Source organism: Mustela erminea, chromosome 3 (assembly GCF_009829155.1).
Source record: "Mustela erminea isolate mMusErm1 chromosome 3, mMusErm1.Pri, whole genome shotgun sequence".
NCBI lineage: Eukaryota > Metazoa > Chordata > Mammalia > Carnivora > Mustelidae > Mustela > Mustela erminea.
This window is the reverse complement of record NC_045616.1, coordinates 14,395,036-14,417,160: the sequence shown is the minus strand read 5'-3', so window position 1 is coordinate 14,417,160 and position 22,125 is coordinate 14,395,036. Positions and strand designations below refer to the sequence as shown.

The 22,125-nt window shown below is 51.2% G+C and overlaps 1 protein-coding gene and 1 long non-coding RNA gene across 4 annotated transcripts in view; both read left to right on the top strand.

Moving 5' to 3' along the window:
• Nucleotides 1-16,112, top strand: part of MAML1 (mastermind like transcriptional coactivator 1) — a 44,847-nt gene extending 28,735 nt beyond the window's left edge. The window contains exons 2-5 of one of the 3 annotated variants that reach the window (XM_032335291.1): nt 3,512-4,924; nt 7,042-7,281; nt 9,579-9,675; nt 15,613-16,112. In XM_032335291.1, coding sequence (XP_032191182.1) covers nt 3,512-4,924; nt 7,042-7,281; nt 9,579-9,675; nt 15,613-15,680 — 1,818 coding nt within the window. In that variant the 3' untranslated portion in view covers nt 15,681-16,112. Of the gene's footprint in view, nt 1-3,511; nt 4,925-7,041; nt 7,282-9,578; nt 9,676-11,032; nt 14,256-15,612 lie in introns of those variants that run through there. The other 2 variants (XM_032335289.1, XM_032335290.1) reach the window with 2 other exon arrangements.
• A 147-nt stretch (nt 16,113-16,259) lies between these two features.
• On the top strand, nt 16,260-21,621 carry LOC116585913. Its single transcript, XR_004283801.1, has 2 exons — nt 16,260-17,037; nt 20,996-21,621. It is a non-coding gene; the product is annotated as an uncharacterized LOC116585913 (long non-coding RNA).
• Nucleotides 21,622-22,125: the final 504 nt, after the last annotated feature.

The following is a 22,125-nucleotide window of genomic DNA, read 5'->3' as shown; positions in this document are numbered from 1 at the left end:
TGTTGGGCTCTGTGCTCAGTGAAGAGTCTGCTTGGGCTTTCTCTCTCCACTTGCCCCTCCCCCCTGCTCATACACTCTCATGCATACTCTCTCAAATGAATCAATAAATCTTTTTTAAAAATTAAAAAAAAAGAGGACTCCTATACTCATTTGAAGGGGAGACCTATCTCAAAGGAGACTAGAAGAAACAACCAGAAAAGTAGAAGAGAAAGCAAGATAGTGTGGTAAAGAAATAGGATAGAGAACTTGAAAATGCAGGGAGGGGCGCCTGGGTGGCTCAGTGGGTTAAAGCGTCTGCCTTCGGCTCAGGTCATGGTCCCAGGGTCCTGGGATCGAGCCCCGCATCGGGCTCTCTGCTCGGCAGGGAGCCTGCTTTCCCCCTCTCTCTCTGTCTGCCTCTCTGCCTACGTGTGATCTCTGTCTGTCAAATAAATAAATAAAATCTTTTAAAAAAAAATGCAGGGAATTATTAAGAGGCAGATGATGGAGGGAAAGACTGAAATTGTGGGCTGCATTTAACAGCACCAAGGTCTTTGCTGGCCTCAGGGAACACAGCCCTAAAGTCTCCCTTCGACTCATCCCCACCCAGCATCCCCAGAGGATGGAACCCATACTGCAGTGGGTCAGGGTACTGACTCTCCAGGTGGGGGTGGGGGGGTGGTGTTTGGCTGATAGGAGGATGACTGAGGAAAAGAGGACCTGAGAAGGAGCAGAAAGCACTGGTGCTACCCCAGGTGACTGCCCACGTAAGGAATATGGAGGAGAGAGCCACCCCTGTCTTAAGCAGCCACACGTGTTTGTTAGCTCAGTGCAAGAGTACAGGTGTTAGCCTGTGGTTAGTCTGACCAGAAAGTGCACTGGAACTTCAGTGGTGGGTGGCAGAGGCCTGCAGGGTCCTTTGGTGGAAGACTTGGTGAGCATGCAGGGCCTCCAGCTTAGCATCAGGCACTTGGTACCCTTTAACAAAACCCCCTTGCAAAGGAAATGAACACCAGATCATGTTGTCCAGGACCAGATCCTCCTGGAACCCTGATGGTTAGGACGGGAGCCTCTGCACTGAGCACCCACAAGTACCAGATCTGCTGAGAGCAAGCCTGTGTGTTTATCCATGGCAGCCAGTTTTGGATGCCTTATGTCTCTTACACTGTTTATTCTTATATAATTTATAATCCGTTCAGGGTGTCTGCCCACTCTTGTAAAATCCTGGAGGTTAGTCTCCATGGTTTACCCATCTTCGTCTTCCTCTGCCGGGGCCTGCACATATCAGGCATTCCTGCAAATGCTCCAGATTGAAAAATCTGCCAGGGCCAACACATTCCACACTCCTCACCCCTGCCTACATCATCCCAGGTACACTTTGTGAGCAGTTGAGAAAATGACTGTTTCCTTTGGCCAAAAGTAATGGGATTGCAAAATTGAGTCGTTCCTTTGGAACTTGTCTGCAGCTGTTTGCATGCAGATATTGAAAGAGGGAGTGGTGGCTTTTATAATTGTTCAGGCAAAGAAAGATTCTGTTTCTAATCTGGGACAACCAGCTGACTCATCAAGTGTCCTGACCTTCTAGATTTCCATCTTCCCCCTTAGGAGAGTGGAAAACTGAGCTCCCAGGTTCACAGATGGCCCCAAGCTGACAGTGAGGAACAAATGATTTTCCAAAAAGAAATAATAGAAAGATTAAAAATCCAAGGAAAATGAACTCTTTTTAATTTCCTTGTGACGGATTAAATGGCTATGAATTGACTTCCCCAAAGGTAACTTCCCAACAGTAGATCTTAGAAAAGAGCATGGGTCCCTTCCCCGCTCCCGCCCCTAGGTGGCAGCAGGAGGCAGAAGAACCCACATGAAAGGAAGGCCTCTGTCTTCTTGTAGGGTCCTAGGATCAGCTTACACCTCTGCCCTACTGTTCCGCCTATTGAGTATCTCTAAGTGTTTAGGAGCTAACTTAGGTACCCAGACACGGATTTAGAGAAATACAGACTCAGCCAGGATTTATAGAGCCCTGTGCAGTGGGCTTTAACAGGAAAGAAAGTGGAAAGTCTTGAAGTGGGGATAAACAAAGGCAAGGGAGCAATGGAATTGGAACTCCAGATTGAGAAAATTGCCCTCCTTGTTTCCTTACTCGTTGCACATTTGTATCTAGGCAGGAGTCCGGGTCAGAGTGCTCACGCACGCAGGCTCCTCAGGCTGCTGCGCTGGGTCTGTGTAGCCCTTCTCTATAGCCGGAGGACAGCGGTCTGGAGTTCTAGGTACTACCACTCCTCTGGTGGCTATTTAAAGATACAATGAAAGCTACCATTCGGAACTATGTAAATAGCGTGGTGTGGATGCTTAGGGTCAGTGGGAGGAAGGGTGAAGGACAAAAATGTAACCAAAGTAAGCCTGGAAAGGAGCAGCACCCTGTTAAGAGCTAAGTGTAGGCACCTCCACTTGGAGGAGTCCTGTCCCGGGAGCTGAAAACGAGGCTGAGGAAGGAGTGGAACGATACCACCTTCTCTCCTCCCCACTCTCGTTGTAGCGTTCTCTTCACGAAACCCCTGCATCTGGAGCCCCGTCTCAGGGCACAATTGCTCAGCTGTTTTCTGGGGGTCCTCTGTCTTCTTCTGTAGCCGTGTCTGCTTGGGTCCTGTGGTACATGAATTCCACTGCAACCACCACTTTTGTCTTGATCTGCACATAGCCCTTGCCCCCCCCGCACAAGGTGGACAGTTAGGAAGGTTAGCTGAACAAACCCTCTGAGGAGAAGAGGGGGAAGCAAGGACAGCGGTGTAAGGCAGACTGGCTGTGCTCAGAGGAATGCTTCTGATAAGAAGTGGGGTTTGTTGGGGCTCATGACTAGGCACAGGGGATTGGAAGCTGCTTGGCCTGCCGCAGGGAGGAGGGTGGGCACATGGGAGCAGCCCTGCCTAGGGAGAAGGGATGGGGCCAGGCAATGGCTCCTCCAGAGGCTGCGCAGGGCAGGAAGCGTGGCCTGGTGCTCGTGAACTGCCCCCACTGAGGTCTGAGAAGGAGCCCCTAGCAACCAGGGCTCCTTCCTGTGGAAAGCGATAGAAATCCGCATTAAATCAGCTTAAACACAGGAGGAATTCTTTGGTTCCCCAAAGTGAAAAGTCCAGGGGCAATGGTCTCCTGTACAACCCGGACTTAGGTAGCACCCTGGAGAATGGATCTGTATCTTCTGGTTCTTTCTCATCGGCTCCATTCTTGGGCACACTCTCCGACTAGACGACTATGGGCAGCATCAGGCTTGCTTCCTGTGGGAAGAGAGGGCCCCAGAAGCCAGGAACCCATGTGCTGACGCGGGCTCGCTTTCCCGGAGCGCAGGTAGTGGTTGGGAGTCAGGCCCAGCCGAGGGACCTGGGAGAAGGGAAGTGGGAGTGGAAGGAGCATGAGCTGGACAAGCACAGTTATTAGAGTGCTATGGGATGTGGGCCCAGACTGACGTCACCAGCAGGCGTGGAGGGGCCTCCTACATGATGCTGTGTCTTAAGTCCCTCTTGTCTGTGTTTTGTAGCATCTCCACGATACGGTGAAGAGGAACCTTGATAGCACCACCTCTCCTCAGAATGGCGAGCAGCAGAATGGCTATGGAGACCTCTTTCCTGGACACAAGAAGACCCGGCGTGAGGCTCCTCTGGGTGTAGCCGTTGCTTCCAATGGCCTGCCCCCGGCCTCCCCTCTGGGGCAGCCTGACAAGCCCGGCACTGAGGCACTGCAGGCCGGCAGCAAGCACTCCCTGGGGCTGGACTCCCTCAGCAAGAAGTGTCTGGCAGATGCGAGCCTCCACTTGAACGGGGGCAGCAACCCTGGGGAGCCCTTTCCTCTGAGCCTGAATAAAGAGCTAAAGCAAGAGCCTGTCGATGACTTGCCTTGCATGATCGCAGGGGCCGGGGGCTCCATATCTCAGAGCAACCTCATGCCTGACCTCAACCTTAACGAGCAGGAGTGGAAGGAGCTTATCGAGGAGCTGAACAGGTCAGTGCCCGATGAAGACATGAAGGATCTGTTTAATGAGGACTTTGAAGAAAAGAAAGACCCAGAGTCATCTGGGTCGGCCACACAGACCCCATTGGCACAGGACATTAATATTAAGACAGAATTCTCTCCGGCAGCCTTCGAACAAGAACAGTTAGGCTCTCCACAAGTGAGGGCTGGGTCTGCAGGACAGACCTTTATGGGGCCTTCAGCTGGCCCTGGCAGCACAGAGTCACCCAGCCTGGGGGGTGCTCAACCTCTGTTCCACGCCTCTAGTCAGCCCGGGGCCGACAACCCCAGTCCCACCCTGATGCCGGCATCAGTGCAGGCCCAGAATGCCCCAAGAGCCCTCTCTGGTGTGGTGTTGCCCAGCCAGGGCCCGGGAGGGGCCTCGGAGCTGTCCTCTGCCCACCAGCTGCAGCAGATCGCTGCCAAGCAGAAGCGCGAGCAGATGCTCCAAAACCCACAGCCGGCCACCTCCGCACCAACCCCAGGCCAGATGTCCCCATGGCAGCAGACAGGCCCCTCCCACAGCCCCCTGAACGTCCCTTATCCCTTGGAGAAGCCTGCCAGCCCTCCTGGCTACAAGCAAGACTTTACCAGCCCCAAACTCCTCATGATGCCTGGAGTGAACAAGAGCTCCCCACGGCCCGGAGGCCCCTACCTCCAGGCTGGCCACGTAAACCTGCTGAGTCACCCACCATCAAGTAACCTGAATCAGAGTACTGTGCCTAGCCAGGGCTCGGTGCTGGACTACGGCAACACCAAACCCCTGTCTCATTACAAAGCCGACTGCGGGCAAGGCGGCCCTGCGTCCGGCCAGAGCAAGACCGCCGTCATGGCTTACCTTCCCCAGCAGCTGCCTCATCTGAGCAATGAGCAGAACTCCTTGTTTCTGATGAAACCAAAGCCAGGAAACATGCCTTTCCGGTCACTGGTTCCACCTAACCAGGTGAGCTCGCGGCTTCCCTTTCTGTCACTGTGTACCCCTGCGGTCAGCGAGAGGGAGACAGGGAGCAGCTGCCCTTGGCCTTTGAGTCCCTGGAGGGAGAAAATCGGCTGAGCAAAATGGGCTCAATTTTGAATAAGCAAAAATAAGGTAGAATTCCCTGGTGTAACTTGGTTTAAAGTATCCATATGTTTGAGACATCACCGGGCACCTGGGCGGAGGCATTGAGTTCTCCTGCCTGCCATGCAGCGTAAATTCAGTCAGGTGTGGTCTGTGCTCTGCAGGTAGTGGTCACACTTGATGTGCTTCTTAGAGGCTTTGCCTTTTTTTATTTTAAACTACCTTTCAGATCTTCACAAAGTATCTTAAGATTTAAACCCCGTGCAGCCTGGCAGAGTCACGTAGCTCTGAAGGGTGGAGAATGGTCAAGCACCAGTCTTACCATGATCACTGTTTGCATTTCTCCTCATGGTCAAATGTGTTCGAAGATGTCTCTTCCCTGGCAACCTTCTCATGGTGATAGCGTGTTCCCCCAACTTCCTCCAGGACAGAGGGGAGCGCACTTGTTTTCTCCCTCCACAGCGTGTCCCAGACTGTCCTTCGTGTCCGGACATGTAGCTCTCTTGATACTTGTTACCAGTCATGTGGCCACAGTTTTGAGGCATGCCCTGATGTTGGTGTACCCTGTTGTCTCTGGGTCTTCATGACTATAAGGAAGCCTGCGGCCAGTACCCTTGTGGCTTCCGGTGTGGATTTATGAAATTTTAAAAATTAAAATCCCAGTGTTGGTAATGATAAAAATTGGGAAGTCAATGTCCCTCTGGTGAGGAGGGTGTGTACATAGGCCTGGTGCTGGTGGGAAGTAATTTGGCATTAGATATTCTTCTTAAGCCATAAAATTGTTTGTAAGCATCAACACATTATACCCCTGCAAGAAACAATCCCTAAAAAAATAGGAAAGTTAGATACAGGATATTCATTGCATGGTTATTTCTAGTTGCCCCAAACTGGAAGCAGGTTGGGCATCTCCCAGCAGGAGTGCATGCATGTAAATGTTGATGCTGCTGCTGCCGCTGCCAGCCAGGAAGCTCTGCACAGCCCCTGGGAGCATCCTTAAGAGCGTGACAACTGCCAGTGCTTAGCGCCTCACAAAGCACTGGGAGCCTGAGACTGGAGACTTGGGGTTGGGGGGCTGGTGAGCAAATTACCTCGGTGCATCTGCTTGAAGATTAGACTCTTGTAAGAATGAAATGTCCAGGCTCATCAGGACTGGAAAGTTGAGATCCTTTAAATGATCATTGCTTTTTCCCTTTTTCTCTTTTCAAGTTAAATTTTCCCCTTTTTTTCTTTATTTTTTTTCCCAAGATTTTATTTATTTATTTGACAGAGATCACAAGTAGGAGGAGAGGCAGGCTGGAGAGGGGGGTGGAGCAGGCTTCCCGCTGAGCAGGGGGCCTAATGCGGGGCTCAATCCCAGGACCCTGAGATCATGACCTGAACCAAAGGCAGAGGGTTAACCCACTGAGTCACCCAGGCGCCCGTATTTCCCCCCTTTTAAATGTAAGTCATGATGGGATAATACTGTGGAGCCTCTGACAGGACTCTCACTTCTACCCTTTGTGTTAATTGAGAATATTTATTCAAGTTCTCGCTGATATTCAGTATTTTGTGAGCGTATCTGACAAAAGCCCAGCAGTCTGGTCCCAGGAAAATGCTCTACACAGACAAACACGTGGTACGGCTTCAGACAGGTCAGGGACAGTCCCATGGCTGGGGATGTGAGGTTGGCCCGCTTGAAACACCTTGTCTCCATCCGGCAGAGCGTTCCTCCTTTGGGGGCCCATCTATACTCACGCATTCCAGAAAGTGAGGATTTAGAAGCTCCGGCTGCCGACCGGGAGTCATGCGTGTGAATAGATGGGCTTAGGTGTCAAGTCTTGTCTTTGCCACTGGTTACGCTGCTTCTTGCTGTGCGGGATACGCGAGTGTTTGCCTCTCCACCTGGCCCTGGAGGACATGTGCCCTTGGCTCTGCAGTGACTGGGTAGAGGGCGGTGGGCAGAAGCTTATAGACTCCACTGTGTGCCCCCGACCTGAGACCCCCCTTCTCTGCGCTCACAGGAGCAGAACCCGCCGAGCATCCCTGTCGCTGCCCCAGCTGGTGGCGTGGGGAGCCAGCCGCCTGCTGCATCCTCGGCCAGCACGCGCAGCAGTGCCCCCTATCTCAGCAGCCAGCAGCAGGCGGCAGTCATGAAGCAGCATCACTTGCTTTTGGACCAGCAGAAACAGAGGGAGCAGCAGCAAAAACATCTGCAGCAACAGCAGTTCTTACAAAGGCAGCAGCACCTTCTGGCGGAACAGGTAAAGCGAGAGGGGAGGACGACCCTTGCCAACTGCATCTTCACCTGCCTTCAGCGTCGCTGCTCGGCCATCAGCCCCGCTGTGTGTGCGTGCATGTGTGTATGGGCCTGCTGTGTGTCCTTTGCCCTTTCTAAATCTTTTATTATTATTATTATTATTATTTTAAGATTATTTATTTATTCATTTGGCAGAGAGCACAAGTAGACAGAGCAACAGGCAGAGAGAGAGGAGGAAGCAGGCTCCCCGCTGAGCAGAGAGCCCGATGTGGGGCTCGATCTCAGGACCCCGGGATCATGACCCAAGCCGAAGGCAGAGGCTTTAACCCACTGAACCATCCAGGCGCCCCTAAATTTTTTTTTAAAGATTGATTTATGTATTTTAGAGCGAGAGACTCAAGCAGACTCCCTTTGAGCGACTGAGCCACCCAGGTGCCCCCCCCCCTTGCCCTTTTCAACCCCTTCTCAGGAGTGTGGCGTTTCTCAGGCAGTGGTAGCTTGTGTCAGAAGCAGCTTTCATATCACTTGGTGGGGATTCATGAAGGCAACTCTGTGGCTTAAACTATATTTGTTAGGGATGTTTATCCATGTCCTGTGTCTGCAGCTGCCAGAGCAGTGAGCTCCTTGGTCTCCTCGTTCAATGTGGGATCCAGCTTTGTTGTAAGCATAGTTTGTGATGAGCCAGAATATGACACAGGGAAATGGAAATGTCCCTGCGGCCCTCGAGTTCTAGAATCAGGCCCACCAAGCCCCACCCACCCACCCCACATCCTGCAGTTCACCTGCTCAGTCCCCAAGTCTGGTGCGCAGACACCAAGGTGACAGCAGTGCTCAGGATTTCAGATTCCATCTTTAAAGTCATAAGAGAAGAAGCAGCTACCCAGAAGACAAAGGTGATTGAGAATGACTTTAAAGCCCACATCTCTGCCTCAGTTCTGCCATTTTTTAAAAATAACAGCTTTATTGGGACTCGAGTCATGTGACCTTGAATCCACCCATTTAAAATGTACAATTCAGTGGTTTTCACTATATTCACACAGGAGTGCAACCATCACCGCAGTCGATTTCATCCGTTTTTAGCCCCTAAAAAGAAGCCATATGCCCATTAAAAGCTACTGCCTACTGGGGCGCCTGGGTGGCTCAGTGGTTAAGCCGCTGCCTTCGGCTCAGGTCATGATCTCGGAGTCCTGGGATCGAGCCCCGCATCGGGCTCTCTGCTCAGCAGGGAGCCTGCTTCCTCCTCTCTCTCTGCCTGCCTCTCTGCCTACTTGTGATCTTTGTCTGTCAAATAAATAAATAAATAAATAAATAAATAAATAAATAAAAAGCCTCTGCCTTCAGTTCAGGTCATGATCTCAGAGTCCTGGGATCAAGCCCCACATGAGGCTCTCTGCTCAGCAGGGAGCCTGCTTACCCCTCTGTCTCTGCCTGCCTCTCTGCCTACTAGTGATCTCTCTCTCTGTCAAATAAATAAATAAAATCTTAAAATCTTAAAAAAAAAAAAAGCTACCACCTGTGTTGTGGTTCACACCAGTTTTTCCCTTCTTCCCGTGGCTGAGCAGTACTCTTGTGTGGATAAGCTCTGTTTGATTTATCCATTCACCGATTGGTGACATTTGGGTTGTTCCCCCTTCTTATGGTTGGAGGTTTTCAGCTTTGTTGAGTGTATTCCAAGAATCACTGGGTCCTGTGGTAGCTCTTACTTGGTGCCCTGTAAGGAGCTGCCAGACTGTTCTCCCAAGCGGCCATGTCATTTTACATGCCCACAGTGGCATGAGAGCACCAGTCTCTCTTCAACTTTCCCGTACTTGTCTTTTTGGTTTTCGCCATCCTGGTGGGCGTGAAGTGGTATGGCATTGTGATTCGCATTTGCCTGATCTGCCCTCCCAACTTTGGGAGAGGGACAGCGGGAGAGAGATAATCTTAAGCAGGCCCCATGCCCAGCTCCGAGCCTGATAAAGGGCTCCATCTCACGGTCTTGAGACCATGACCTGAGCCGAAACCAAGAGTGGGATACCCAACCGACTGAGCGACCCAGGCGCTCCCCGCCCAACTTTTTTTAAACCAATACACCACCGTTGTTTTTGTTTTCTTTTTTAAATCATTGCTCCTTAGATCTGTGCCATTGTTCTGTTTCACACAGTTTATTAAAAATCCCCCAAATGAAACCACAAGCATTGTGTCCACAGGAACACATCCATGAGTAACAAACATAGGGGTGTGCTTTTTTCTGCTCTGACTCTATTGTTTTTGTTTTATGTGGGTCTTGTTGTTTTGTCTTCCATCCTTGGCATTTTCTAGGAGAAGCAGCAGTTTCAGCGGCACCTGACACGCCCGCCTCCCCAGTACCAGGACCCATCCCAGAGCACCTTCCCCCAGCAGGTTGGACAGTTCCCAGGTGAGGGGACCGCGGAGGCAGCTCAGACAGCACAGGACGCAGTGGGTGGCTCTTGCTGTCTGCATGGCTTCCTACTAGGGGCTAACTAGATCAACTGGCTTGTGTAAACATCAGTGTGCCAGTGGAGCCTGCAGGCCCAGGGTCAGGGGGAAAGGGTCGCAGGGGGAGACCACTTTGGCGGGCACTCTGGCCATGCCGTCTTTTGAAGTAAAATTATTTCTGGCTGGAGGATAGCTAATCAACAGGAAATGGGTTCTGTAATTCTTAAGAAAGTTCTTTGTTTCTGCTGTGATGTGCCTTCAAAAAGGGACCCTCTTATTTTCCAGTTAAGGAGAGACTTGGGGTAGTTTGTGTGGCCTTTTTGCTGCTTCTCTTTCTTCCTGTCAGCTCACTTTGGTGTCACAGGCAGATAGCACTCTGAGGTCTCAGCTGTCATATCTTAGATATGCTCGGGAACCTGACAGCCTTTGCTTGGCCATCCCTCCAGGAATATGAGAGGACCTCACACCCTCCCTCTTTCACCCCGACGGTGCCAGCAGCTCATACACTCCTCACCTGAGTGATCTGAGTAACCGCTGCCTGGGCCTGGAACCACTGTTGCCATCTACTTGCCCTGTTGTCCTGCATTCCTGCCCTTGACATGGCCCCCTCAGCTTCCCTGAGTCTGGCCACAGCTCTCTGTCCAGTTGTATCCCCAGCCTGTGGGGACACCCTCCCCATACCCCCAGCCACAGAGCTCCCCATACAGACCACCTCTTGTAACTCTGGCATTTTCACACTCTCTTCTCTGTCTAGAATACTCCGTTTCTCCAAACTGTTGAAATCAGTTTTTCAGTTCAACCCTTTGAAAACCCGATGTCTTTGTCACCATTTTTCTGAAGCCGTCCCCAGATCTTCCAAGGCACTGAGCCTCTGGTCCCCTGCCCTGCCAGCTGTTGTTACCACCCTGTCATACCACAGAGCCTTTGCCTCCCCGAGGCAGACCCTGGGCCGTATCTGTCTTGGAGTCTGCCGTGCTGGCGTGGAGCTCCCACGGAGCAGAAACAGAGTGGGCCTTTGACGGGTGAATCATTGAGTCTCCTGGCTTCCCCCGCCCTGGGCTTTGGCCCCCTCCTCTGAGCTGGTCTTAAATTCATTACTGCTCCAGACTGGCCTCCATTCCACCCTGCAGGAAACCTGCTCCCCTGTGGCCCACAGGGCCGTCTTCTTTGAGGGTCCACTGACCTTAAGATACCTGGTGTTCTGATTTGGCCTTTCACACCAGAGAAGAGTGCCTGCAGCTGGGGTCCTAGAGCCTCTCGGTGGCAGTGGGCCCAGAAATGCCAGCTCGATTGACTGGCTCTTCTCTGCCTTCTAGGGTCCTCTGGTGCTGTGCCTGGCATGAACAACTTGGGGCCATCTAACTCCAGCTGTCCTCGAGGGTTCCCTCAGGCTGGGAATCTGATGCCAATGGGCCCTGGACACACTTCAGTTTCTTCTCTCCCTTCAAACTCAGGCCCGCAGGACCGGGGTGTGGCTCAGTTCACTGGTTCCCAAAGCCTGCCGCAGGGCGGTCTCTACGGCATGGCCTCCGGCATCACCCAGATTGTTGCCCAGCCGCCGCCACAGGCCACCAATGGACATGCCCACATCGCACGGCAGACCGGCATGGGCCAGAACACCTCGGTCTCCGCTGCCTACGGGCAGAACTCTCTGGGGAACTCCAGCCTCTCCCAGCAGCACAATAAGGGGACTATGAACTCTGGCTTAACCAAGCCACAGGTGCCAAGGGTGTCAGCCACTGTGGGAGGCCAGAACGCCTCGTGGCCACATCAGGGCCTGCCCAACTTGAGTGGCCAGACCCCGGGGAGCAGCACCGTGAGCCCCTTCACGGCAGCCTCCAGTTTCCACATGCAGCAGGCCCACATGAAAATGTCCAGCCCCCAGTTCTCCCAGGCAATGCCCAGCAGGCCCATGGCCCCCATGAGCTCGGCAGCCGCGGCGGGGTCCATGCTGCCCCCAGTGAGTGCGCAGCAGAGGACCAGTGCCCCCACCCCAGCACCTCCCCAGGGAGCCCCACAGCCAGGCTTGCCGGGCCTGAGCCCCGGTGGGCCTGAGCTGGGGGCCTTCAGCCAGAGCCCGGCACCACCCATGGGAGGCCGGGCGGGACTGCACTGCACTCAGGCATACCCTGTGCGGACCGCGGGCCAGGAGCTGCCCTTTGCCTACAGCGGGCAGCCAGGGGCCAGTGGGCTGGCCAGCATGGCTGGAGATGCCGACCTGATTGACTCCCTGCTGAAGAACAGGACTTCGGAAGAATGGATGAATGATTTGGATGACCTTTTAGGGCCTCAGTAACTGGAGGGTTTGCGGTGTTCTCAGTGTTCGTACAGCCTGTATTTTTGTTCTCAGATTCAAGAAATATCAACTACTTTGGACCAAAAGCTCATGGCCCAGAGAACAGGGGTGAGGGGTGGGATTGGAGCCCCAGGGCCAAGGTGGGCCCTGGCCAGGGTCTGCGGGGACCCCCCCCCCTCCAGCTCCCAGCCAGCAGTTGCGGTCTGTCGGGCTGGCCCCAGCCCCTCTGCTGGCATCCACTGCCTGGTGTCGGGACAGCAGGACAGGGTTCTGCAGGTGGTTTTCTATCTGAATGACCAAAAAAACCCCAAGAATAATGACGGTGAAACCCCACGATGTGTGCCATCGTGTTGACTTAATCCAAGATTTCGCCACTTGCCCCAAGGCTGGGGACAGGTTTCTTTGCAACTTTGTATAGCAGAACCATTCGCAATTTGTAGCATAGAAAAGATTTTAAAAACTGTTTTTAAAGATTTGAGGACCGATTAGGATAGGTGGTGGTTTAAAATGATTGGCATTGGGAACTGAGGGTTTCCTTGTGGTCAAGAGCCTTTCTTATTCCTGCTCTTTGTCTTCTTTTCAGGGGATAGGGAGGGTCCCTGGGAGGTCATTTCCGTCAGCGCAGCCTGTGACTGTATGTGCCAAAAAGGAACAGGATGCCACGAGGTGGCAGCGCTGGGAACACAGATGTGGCCTCTCCAGCCACTTGCCTTCTTCCTCCTCCCACAGTGCTGCACCCTCTGGGTCAACACTCATGACTTGCCAGCCCCCAGGCTATGTGCTGAAATGGAATGTATGGGGTGCCTGTGTCTGTGTCTTTGCCCTCCTTCTGCAGTTTCTCTGAAAACTAGCATTTGCTGTATCAGGAAGGTGATCCTAGCTGAGCTGCGCACAGAGGTCCTCACCTAGTCTCCAGTTCCCGTGACCTATCTGCCACCCCTCTTTGTCTCTCCAGCCCAAATGGAAAACCTCTTGAAGGCAGTGTACCAGATTGGTGGGGAGTCACTAAAATCCCTTAGGGAGCCCCAGCATTGTAGGTGGGAGGGCATCCCCTCCCCAGAAGGCAAGGGTGCGGGCGAAGGAGGGAAAACCGGGAGTGTGGGGGCCCCAAAGGGGGAGGGGTGCAGGCCAGGTTGGAGGAGAGAATTCCACTTGGTTTCACCACTTTGGCCACTCTCCCATGCCAGATGACTTGCACTTTTTGAAGAGAATGGCTTTATAACACTAATACATCCTTCTCGGGTTTTGAGTGGATGTCTCTCTGAAGGTCTATGGACTTGACTAAGCTAAAAGTCCACAAAACAGGATTCCCTGTGGGCTGTTTCTGGACAACACAGATGGAGAGAGCACTTGGGTTAGAGTGAAAGCAGAGTGGTAAGTGCAGGGTGAGACCCTTTTAAAGTGTCGGAGAGCAGAGAGGACACTGAGAAGAGTGGCTTCCATGCAGAGTGGTCTCAGAACAAACTGAAACCCCGTGTTTATTTCCCTGGAGTCTCAAAGTAGATGATTCAAGGAGTGTCCTATGTAAAGAATTGAGCCAGGGAAGATAATCTGTGTGGGCAGCCTGAGTGGCTTTTGAGGGGACGAAGGGTTGTGCACACAGGGGTAATTATTCTGCACCAGCAGTGCCTTTGCTGGGGGTACTTGGACCCTCAGATCCTCTTCTCTATAATAGCCATTTGCCACCTTGGGTGGTGTGTGGGCCATTTCCCCTTTAAATGCCCTCCCTTGCCCTCCCAGATGCTGAATTTAGCTTTCAAAGAAGGGAATGAATCATAAAGCCAGTGAAGACTCCACCCTCTGCGTGAGTTCCCCAATCTGAAGGGGAAGAGGGTGACTTCAGCGGGTTTTCTACCAAAAATAGAGGGCTGAAGGCTGGTGATGGGTCCTGTTCCTCTCCTGGTCTGCCTCTAGCTGCTCACCTCTGTCCCCTCCTGGGGAGGGCTGCCCCCTGCCTTAGTCCTTGGGCCGCCAGACAGACAGCAGGCTTCTTGCTGCAGTGTCAGAGCAATAAAATGTGATGCTTGGGGTCCCCCCAGGGAGCTGCCCGTGGCTTTATTTATGAATCTGGTTTTTGGGGAGTCAGGGGAAGAGACGTCTCTGCTTCAGTGCAAATCCCCTCTTCCAGGAGCCATGACTCAAAAGAAGGGTGCTCGGACTTTGTTATACACATTTGCTTTGTGTAAATAAATGTTTACAATTTTATATTAAAGAGGAAATAAGCGTTAGAGTTTCTGACTGTATATTTTTTACTTTTATAGATTTTAAAACTATGATCCTTTATATATGTGTTTTGGGGGAGTATGATAAGTTTTATGGCAAACAGTTGGTATTGTTAACTTTTTTTGTCATCAAAGTACATAAAAATCCCATTAATTCCCTTATTCTTCTACTGCCCTTAACTCTGGTATACACCAAAAAGAAATCTTTACTTTCCTTCTTTTATCATTATAAAATAATAAAAGTATTTTGCTAGTATGGAAACCGCGTGTGTCTTGGACCTCACGTGGCCGCGCCAGCAGGGTGGGTGGGGGATTGACGTGTGACTTCTTGGGTAGTTGGTGTCCGTCCGGGATGGAGCTGCTTGCCCACTGCTTGGTGGTGGAAGGAGGGACATTTGGTCTGGTTTACCTCAGAGTAACTTTTATTACCTGATGACAAGTAGGAGGGTGAAACTTGGGGCCACCAGCCTCTCCCCTCTTGTGGACCTCCCCATCCCATCTTTATGTCTAACGGGAGGGAGGAAGTTGGACCCAGTGACTTGGGTACTTTAGATCCTCAACAGTTGAGATATTTTACTGGTGTCCTCCCCCGCCTTTTTTTTAGAAGAACATATGCTCCAGCCCACCCACCCACTGTTGTCACTGTCCACTGTGGGGGTCATCACATGATGGACCCACCCTTTCCCTTTTGTCTTCACAGTGGTAATGCACCTGCCCCTCTTCCCTCTTGGCTGTGCTTGTGTTTCAAAGAGAACTGGCTGGCTGAGTGGCTGCCCTAAGCCCAGCCCCAGAGGCTAGCCAGTGCCTACAGACCTTCTCAGGGAGGTTGGGAAAGATGATCTTTGGACCCTCACCCAGAGCAGAAACTGACATAGGAAAGGTTAGGGTTCCAAGCTGTCGGTCAACAAAGAACTCTGGAGACCTCTCTGGTGCAAAAAGGTGATTTTATTAAAGCACAGGGACAGGACTCGTGGGAAGAAAGAGCTGCACTGAGGTTGTGAGGTGCCAGCCCATTATACACTTTCAGGTTGGGAGGGGGTGAGGGGGTAGTGTTAAGTGACTAAGGAATTTCAGAAGCAAGGTATCCAAGACCTTGAGAGGGCTAGCTGTTGTTGGGACAAGGTCATTTATTACTGTCTTATAAAACCTGAGTCACGAGACCCTTCAAATGTTTATCAGTGGGCTCTATGTTTGGGGGATGATTACCAACGTCCTGGGCGTTGGGATAAGATTGCCTTTTGCCCTTAGCAAAGTATTAGCATAGAGGCCCTTGCGTCCCTAGAAGAATGTCACTCTGCCTGTTTCAAGGCCTTGTCAATGGGCTATAGCTAATAAGGATATTTAATAATTTTTCTTTCGCCTTTGTTTCCCACATTAGAAACCGCAGGACAAAGGCAGAACTCACCCATCCGCCTTCATATCTGTGTCCTGGAATGCTATCTTTGAGGGAGCTGGCCTGCGTGAGGGGAAGGGAAGGACACGCTGTGTGCTGCAAAACCATAATGACAACAGCTAGAGCCAGACCTGTTGGCCCCGGGGGTGGGAGAGGGCGGTCCAGTGTCTTCCCTGTTCCAGGCCACAGGTCCCGGCCAGCTTGCGGGCATGGAAGGAACGGAAGCCACAAGGCAACAGCCCGGGGACTAGTAGCTCGACAAGGCCTGTGCAGGAGGCTCCATTTGTTCCTGTCCCTGAACTTTTCAAGATTGCCAAAGGAAAAGCTGGCATTCTATACTCAAGTCACAGAGGTGGTAGCTTCCCTTGACACAGCCAAGGTAAGTGCTTGCTGAACTATCTTTGGATCTTTCCTTCCTGACACACCATCACTGGCTGTCCTGTCTTGAATGTCAAGGTTTCAGATGGGTTCTGTATTTTCTTTTTCTTTTCTTTTTTTTTAAAAAGATTTTATTTATTTATTTGACAGACAGAGATCACAAGGAGGCAGAGAGACAGGCAGAGAGAGAGGAGGAAGCAGGCTCCCTGCTGAGCAGGGAGCCCGATGCGGAGCTCGATCCCAGGACCCTGGGATCATGACCTGAGCCGAAGGCAGAGGCTTTAACCCACTGAGCCACCCAGGCGCCCCGGGTTCTGTATTTTCTTAAATACCTAGCTGCTTCTCTGCACTTTGGGGGGCAGAGCCCAACCACTTACTGTCATCTTCAAGGTCAAGAGCTTCAGCTAGCCCATTACTGTGTCATGTTATTCTCGGTGATGGAGAATCGGGGCAGGGGGGTGGGTGGCTAGACCCTGAGTAGTGAAAAAAAATTTTTTTAAACCCCATCTATTAGTTATATCTGCCACTCCCATGCCATTTCTTCTTTTTGATATTTGCTTGTGCAGTAAAAGAGACTTTGCTTAAATCCTGCACACTAGAGTGCATGTACCTCTCTGTATTTGTGATGGCCAGATAGGCCTACCAGCCAAGTATGTTCCACAAAGGGAGCCCGAGGACATCCATAGACCAGAAAAAGGGCACCCTAAGGGAGGGATACCACCCCTTGAGCAAAGGAGAGACCAAGTCCCAAACTGTAGCTACAGGGAACATCAGCCAGCCTCTGCTATCCCACTCCGCCCTTCCCTGTGCTGGAAAAGGGGGCTTATGAATGGACTAGCTAGGGGCCAGGGGGCGTCTCTGCAGGATCCTGGCAGCATGCCTCTGACTCACCCAGGAGCTCGAGCATCATCACTGCTCAGTGTCCACCCTGCTAGCAACAGAGACCAATGCCCAGCCTCTGAGTCAGCCCACGTCTGGAGACCAGCTAGCCACTTGGTACTACATCTGTCCCTCCTACGCCAGGAAAGGATGGTGAGTCATCTTTTTTTTTCCTTTTTTTTTTGTTTTGTTTTGTTTTGTTTAGCTAGAACCTCAGATGTACCAAACAAACAAAAAACCTACAAAAAACTCTGAAAAGAGGACAAAGGTCACAAAAGTGTGCTGAGTCGCAATGGACACAAAAACCACATGTCACAGGAATGAATGAATCCCTTTATGTGAAATGTCCAGAAAAGGCAAACCAGTAAAGACAGAAAAGATTCAGGTGGCCTGGGGCTGGGCTTGTTGGGATGATGAATTTGCTGTAACACCAAATCATGGTGATCCTTCACACAGCTGGGCGAATTTACTAAAAGTCGTTGAGTTGGATATTTAAGATGGGTGAATTTTATGGTATATAAATTCTATACCTCAGCAAAGTTGCCATTCTCAATACTTAGATATGGTTCCCCCAGCTTCCCCATCCTTTATAGCAACAGTATAGTAGTTTTTTTAAAAGATGTTATTTATTTATTCACGAGAGAGAGAGAGAGAGCACGCATAGAGGGAGAGGAAGAAGAAGAAGCAGGCTCTCCACTGAGCAAGGAGCCTGATAGGGAACTGGATCCCAGGACCCCGGAATCATGACCTGAGCTGAAGGCAGACGCTTAACTGACAGCCACCCAGAGGCCCCAACAGTATAATTATTAAATACAGGAAATTAGGGGCACCTGGATGGCTCAGTTGGTTAAGTGTCTGACTCTCAATCTCAGCTCAGGTCTTGATCTCAGGGACAGGAGTTCAGAACCGCCCCCCTCCCCGCCCAAATATAAAATAAAACAAAAATTAAAATAGGAACTTAATACTGAAACGAAGACTGTCAACTAATCCACAGATCTTATTCAGCTGTTGAGAGTTGTCCTGTAATGCCTGTTTTTCTAGTCTGGGATCCCATCCAGAATCACACTGCATTTGAGGTGTCCAGCCTCCTTTGTCTCCCATGATCTGTGAGGCTTCCTCGGTCTTCGTCACTGCGGTCATTGGCAGCAGCCATTCATTCACATGTCTGGGAACAGATGCTGCATCTGGGTGTTGCTCTGGCTGTCCTGCCACTGAGGGTCAAGAGTGTTTGACCCAGCGCTACAGAGTCTGTCCTATGTCACCTTGGAGGGAGCATCTCTGCACAGCAGTGCCATCACGGGGTGCACGGCATAGGATCCACTGTGACGTCACCTCCAGACACCCGGGAGCCGCTCTCCAGGAGCACAGTACAGGTCAGGGGTCAGCTCAGTAACAGGGCCTTGCAAGGAGAGGGTGCCATCCTCTAGGAAGGGGTATGTACCCCAGATCAGTGACTGGGGGACATGGGCCTCCACTAGATAAGAGACATGGAGGGGGAACTGGGAGCGGAGGTTGAGGAGACCTTGCTTGCTCTCATTCCAGAGACCCCCCTGGGAGGTTCTTCCACTTAAGACTGTGTGCGACCAGGGACCCTGGCTCCTGAAGGGACAACATAGCCACCAGAAGACACAGCAGGACTGTTAGGCACAAAGCTACTGGCCTCCTGGGCCTTGGAGCTCCTTGTGCCCAGAAATCTGGCAGGAGGAGAGGACCCTGACCATCAAGGGAGGAGGGTGAAGTTCCATACTGGGGAGAGACAATGCATGCCACCCCGCTGCCCCGCTGGTGCGCCTCTTGGTACAGTTTTGGTGGCAAGGGGACAGGGTGGCCACCAAGCATTGCTAGTGCTGAGTGACCAGGAGCTCCACCCCCTCCCGGGAAATGGGTTTGGGTGGCCCCTCCAGATCCGCTGACATGTAATCAGACATACACTTAACTGGATGAAGAGGACCCGATTTGCACAAGGTGCGGATTCTAGGTGACGCTGTGGCGCCCCATAGTGCTGCCCCTTAGGGGGCCGCGGGATTCTCCCTGGGAATGGGCTGGGCCTGGGGCTGCGCAAGCGGCTGCCCTTGACGTGCGCTACTCCCCTCCACAAGGCCGCCCGCGTTCAACACCGCCCCCGCCCTGGACCGCCCCGATGCGCAGCAGGGCCCCTCGGCAGGGCGGCGGGCTGGGGCTCAGCCGCGCCCTGTCCCAGCTCAGCGGGCCCCTGCCCCTCTCGCCTCCCTCACCTCTGTTACAAGCATGCACATTCCCAGTCCCCGAATCCGGGACCGCAGTCCCCACGCGCTCGGTTTCTGAACAACCTGCTCAACGCAAACCAGAGCTCATCAGCATTTCAAAGGCTTTTTTCCTGTCCCCCAAACTGGGGGTCCCACCCTCTTTCAGTCTCCCTGCAGAGCCTGTGGGGATGAAAAGGTGTCCTTTCTTACCTCTGGGCCTATCTCACTGCATGGGACATCTGGAAAATAAGCAATTTCAGTGTCTTTCTTTCTGATTTTAAGCTCTTCTAAAATTGTCAGGAAGAGGGGGCGCCTGGATGGCTCCGTGGGCAGAGCATGCAACTCTCGATCTTGGGGTCCTGAGTTCAGGTCCCACTTTATGGGTGCAAACAGCACTTAAAAAGTAAGTACAGGGCACCTGGGTGGCTCAGTTGGTTGAGCTACTGCCTTCAGCTCAGGTCACGATCCCGGGGTCCAGGGATGGAGTCCCCCATCCGGGTTCCTTGCTTAGTGGGCAGTCTGCTTCTCCCTCTCCTTCTGCCCCTCCCCACTGTTCATTCTCTCCCTATCCCCCTCCATTTCATAAATAAATAAATAAAATATTTAAAAGAAAATAAGTAAATACACAGGTAGAGAATTTCAGTGTATGTCACCAAAAAGTCTCATTGGCCATGATATTTAAATCAGTATTTATATCATATTGTTACTGGACAGAGAACCTGGCCGGAACTCAGATTTTGCTGCTCAACGCCTGAAAATCAATGTGGGAAAGGAAAGGCTTTATTCAGGAAGCTGGCAACCTGCAAAGACGACGGACTAATGTCTTAGAGACTATCCTCCACACCCAACACTGCCCAAGGGAAGCCGGAAGGTTTTAAAGGGGGAAGGACAGAAAAAGGGGATGGGGGGTGTTGCACAGGAGAAGCAGGTGATCAGGAAGTTAGTCATAGGTTAGGTAGGTTAGTTAAGTCCTGCCTTTAAAAACCTTTCCGGGACGCCTGGGTGGCTCAGTTGGTTAAGCAGCTGCCTTCGGCTCAGGTCATGATCCCAGCATCCTGGGATCGAGTCCCACATCGGGCTCCTTGCTCTGCAGGGAGCCTGCTTCTCCCTCTGACTCTGCCTTCCACTCTGTCTGCCTGTGCTCGCTCTCGCTCACTCTCTCTGACAAATAAATAAAATCTTTAAAAAAAAAAAAAACAAACCTTTCCTTTTCTAGGGCACTTTGGGGCTCCCCTCTACCTGCTAGATGGGGATGCTGCCCGATTCATGAATCATTTAATATTAAAGCCAGTGAGATCTTCACATTTCCTTGTTTGAATTTTGTTTTCTTTTTTTAAACATTTTTTTTTTAAGATTTTATTTATTTATTTGAGAAAGAGAGAGCATGAGTGGGGAGGAGGGTCAGAAGGAGAAGCTGACTCCTCGCTGAGCTCATTCCTGAGACTCTGGGATCATGACCTGAGCCGAAGGCAAATGCTTAACTGACTGAGCCACCCAGGAGCCCCTCAACATATGTATGCATACATATGTATATATATACATATATATATGCACAACTGTTTCCCAGTTCTCTCCATCAGGAGGGTGTAGATGCAGAAAATGACACCCTGGCCAACCATAGACAACATGGACATCCCAATAAATAACAACAAAGAAGTATAACCCTTGAGTAAAATATGAATTTTTTAATTTTAGAATTTATGAATTCATAATGATTCAAATACGTACTCAAGTGGACAAGAAGGGAACGCTCTTTTTCACCAATGTAGAAAGAACAGAATTAGAAAATGACCATTGGGCTAGTGAGTGACTCAGGCAAGGATCCCTAATGGTGGTTAAAATCAGTCTGGGAAAGTTTGAGGAGTAACAGGATTTTTTTTCCTCAGAGCCTCAAGGTGTAACCCGACAAAGAGACGTTTCAATGGGAAAAAGAGTTATGTTTTGTCAAAGATCAACAAAGCCAGGGTCAAGGTGCGGGAGGTAAAAACAGACCGGGGACTCCCACAGAGTCGGGGACTGAGAAACCGCAAGAAGCAGCTAAGACGGTTGGTCATTGTCATTGTCAAAGTCATGAGGTGCTTTGTGAAGTCAGGCTTCTCCCTCCCTCTGAGACAGGGAGACAGAGGCCCCAGCCTTCCTGAGGACGCCATTTCAGAGAGACATTTCAGAGAAGGGACTTAAAACAGTTCAAGGTTTTTCTACAAAGGCTCTAAGAACGGGAGGTCAGAAGCCCGTCTTCTGGGGCTGGCTGGAACAAACAGTCAATTCTTTCATCAACCTTTAACTTTGCCAGACTGGCACTCAAGGGGGCTGGGTCATCCCAGTGGCCTTAGGCTTAGGTCTTGGGCTGCCAGAAGCTGCAGGAGAATTTGGGCAAAGTCTGTTAGTGCAAGGGATGTGGACAGAGTCGGCGTGCGGAGAGTTCTTGTAGATGTCGCTTCACAGCAGAAAAGCCAGCAGACCTCATGTTAACGGCACAGTTCAAACATTTCCAGGAACAAGCCTTACTTGGTGGAGCATGCGACTCTTGATCTCTGCGTTGTAGAAATTACTTAAAGTCTTCAGGGGAAGAAGAAAAAACAAAACAAAACAGGAAACCTATCTTCAGGAACAGGACAGACTGATATCACGTATCTTCCTGACAGTTCCTCGAGAGGAACACAGTGCCTTTCCCCTGACTCTCTTGCTCAAAGCGCATGATCAGTCGTCGTCAGTGGAAACCTCAGATAAACCCAAATCAGTGTATTTCTGCAAAATAACTGGTCTCACGAAAGATAAACATATGTGAACTGATGAACGTTTCCAGACTAAAGGGAACTGAACACCCTTGACAGTGAAACACAGCGCCGAATCCTGGCATTTCTTTTGCCATAAGGACAGGCATATCTCATGGAAGTCTGTTGATTCGATAATGATAGTGTCTTTTTTAGTTTTTGTTTTATTTATTTTTTTTAAAGATTTTATTTATTTATTTGAAAGAGAGAGATTACAAGCAGGCAGAGAGACAGGCAGAGAG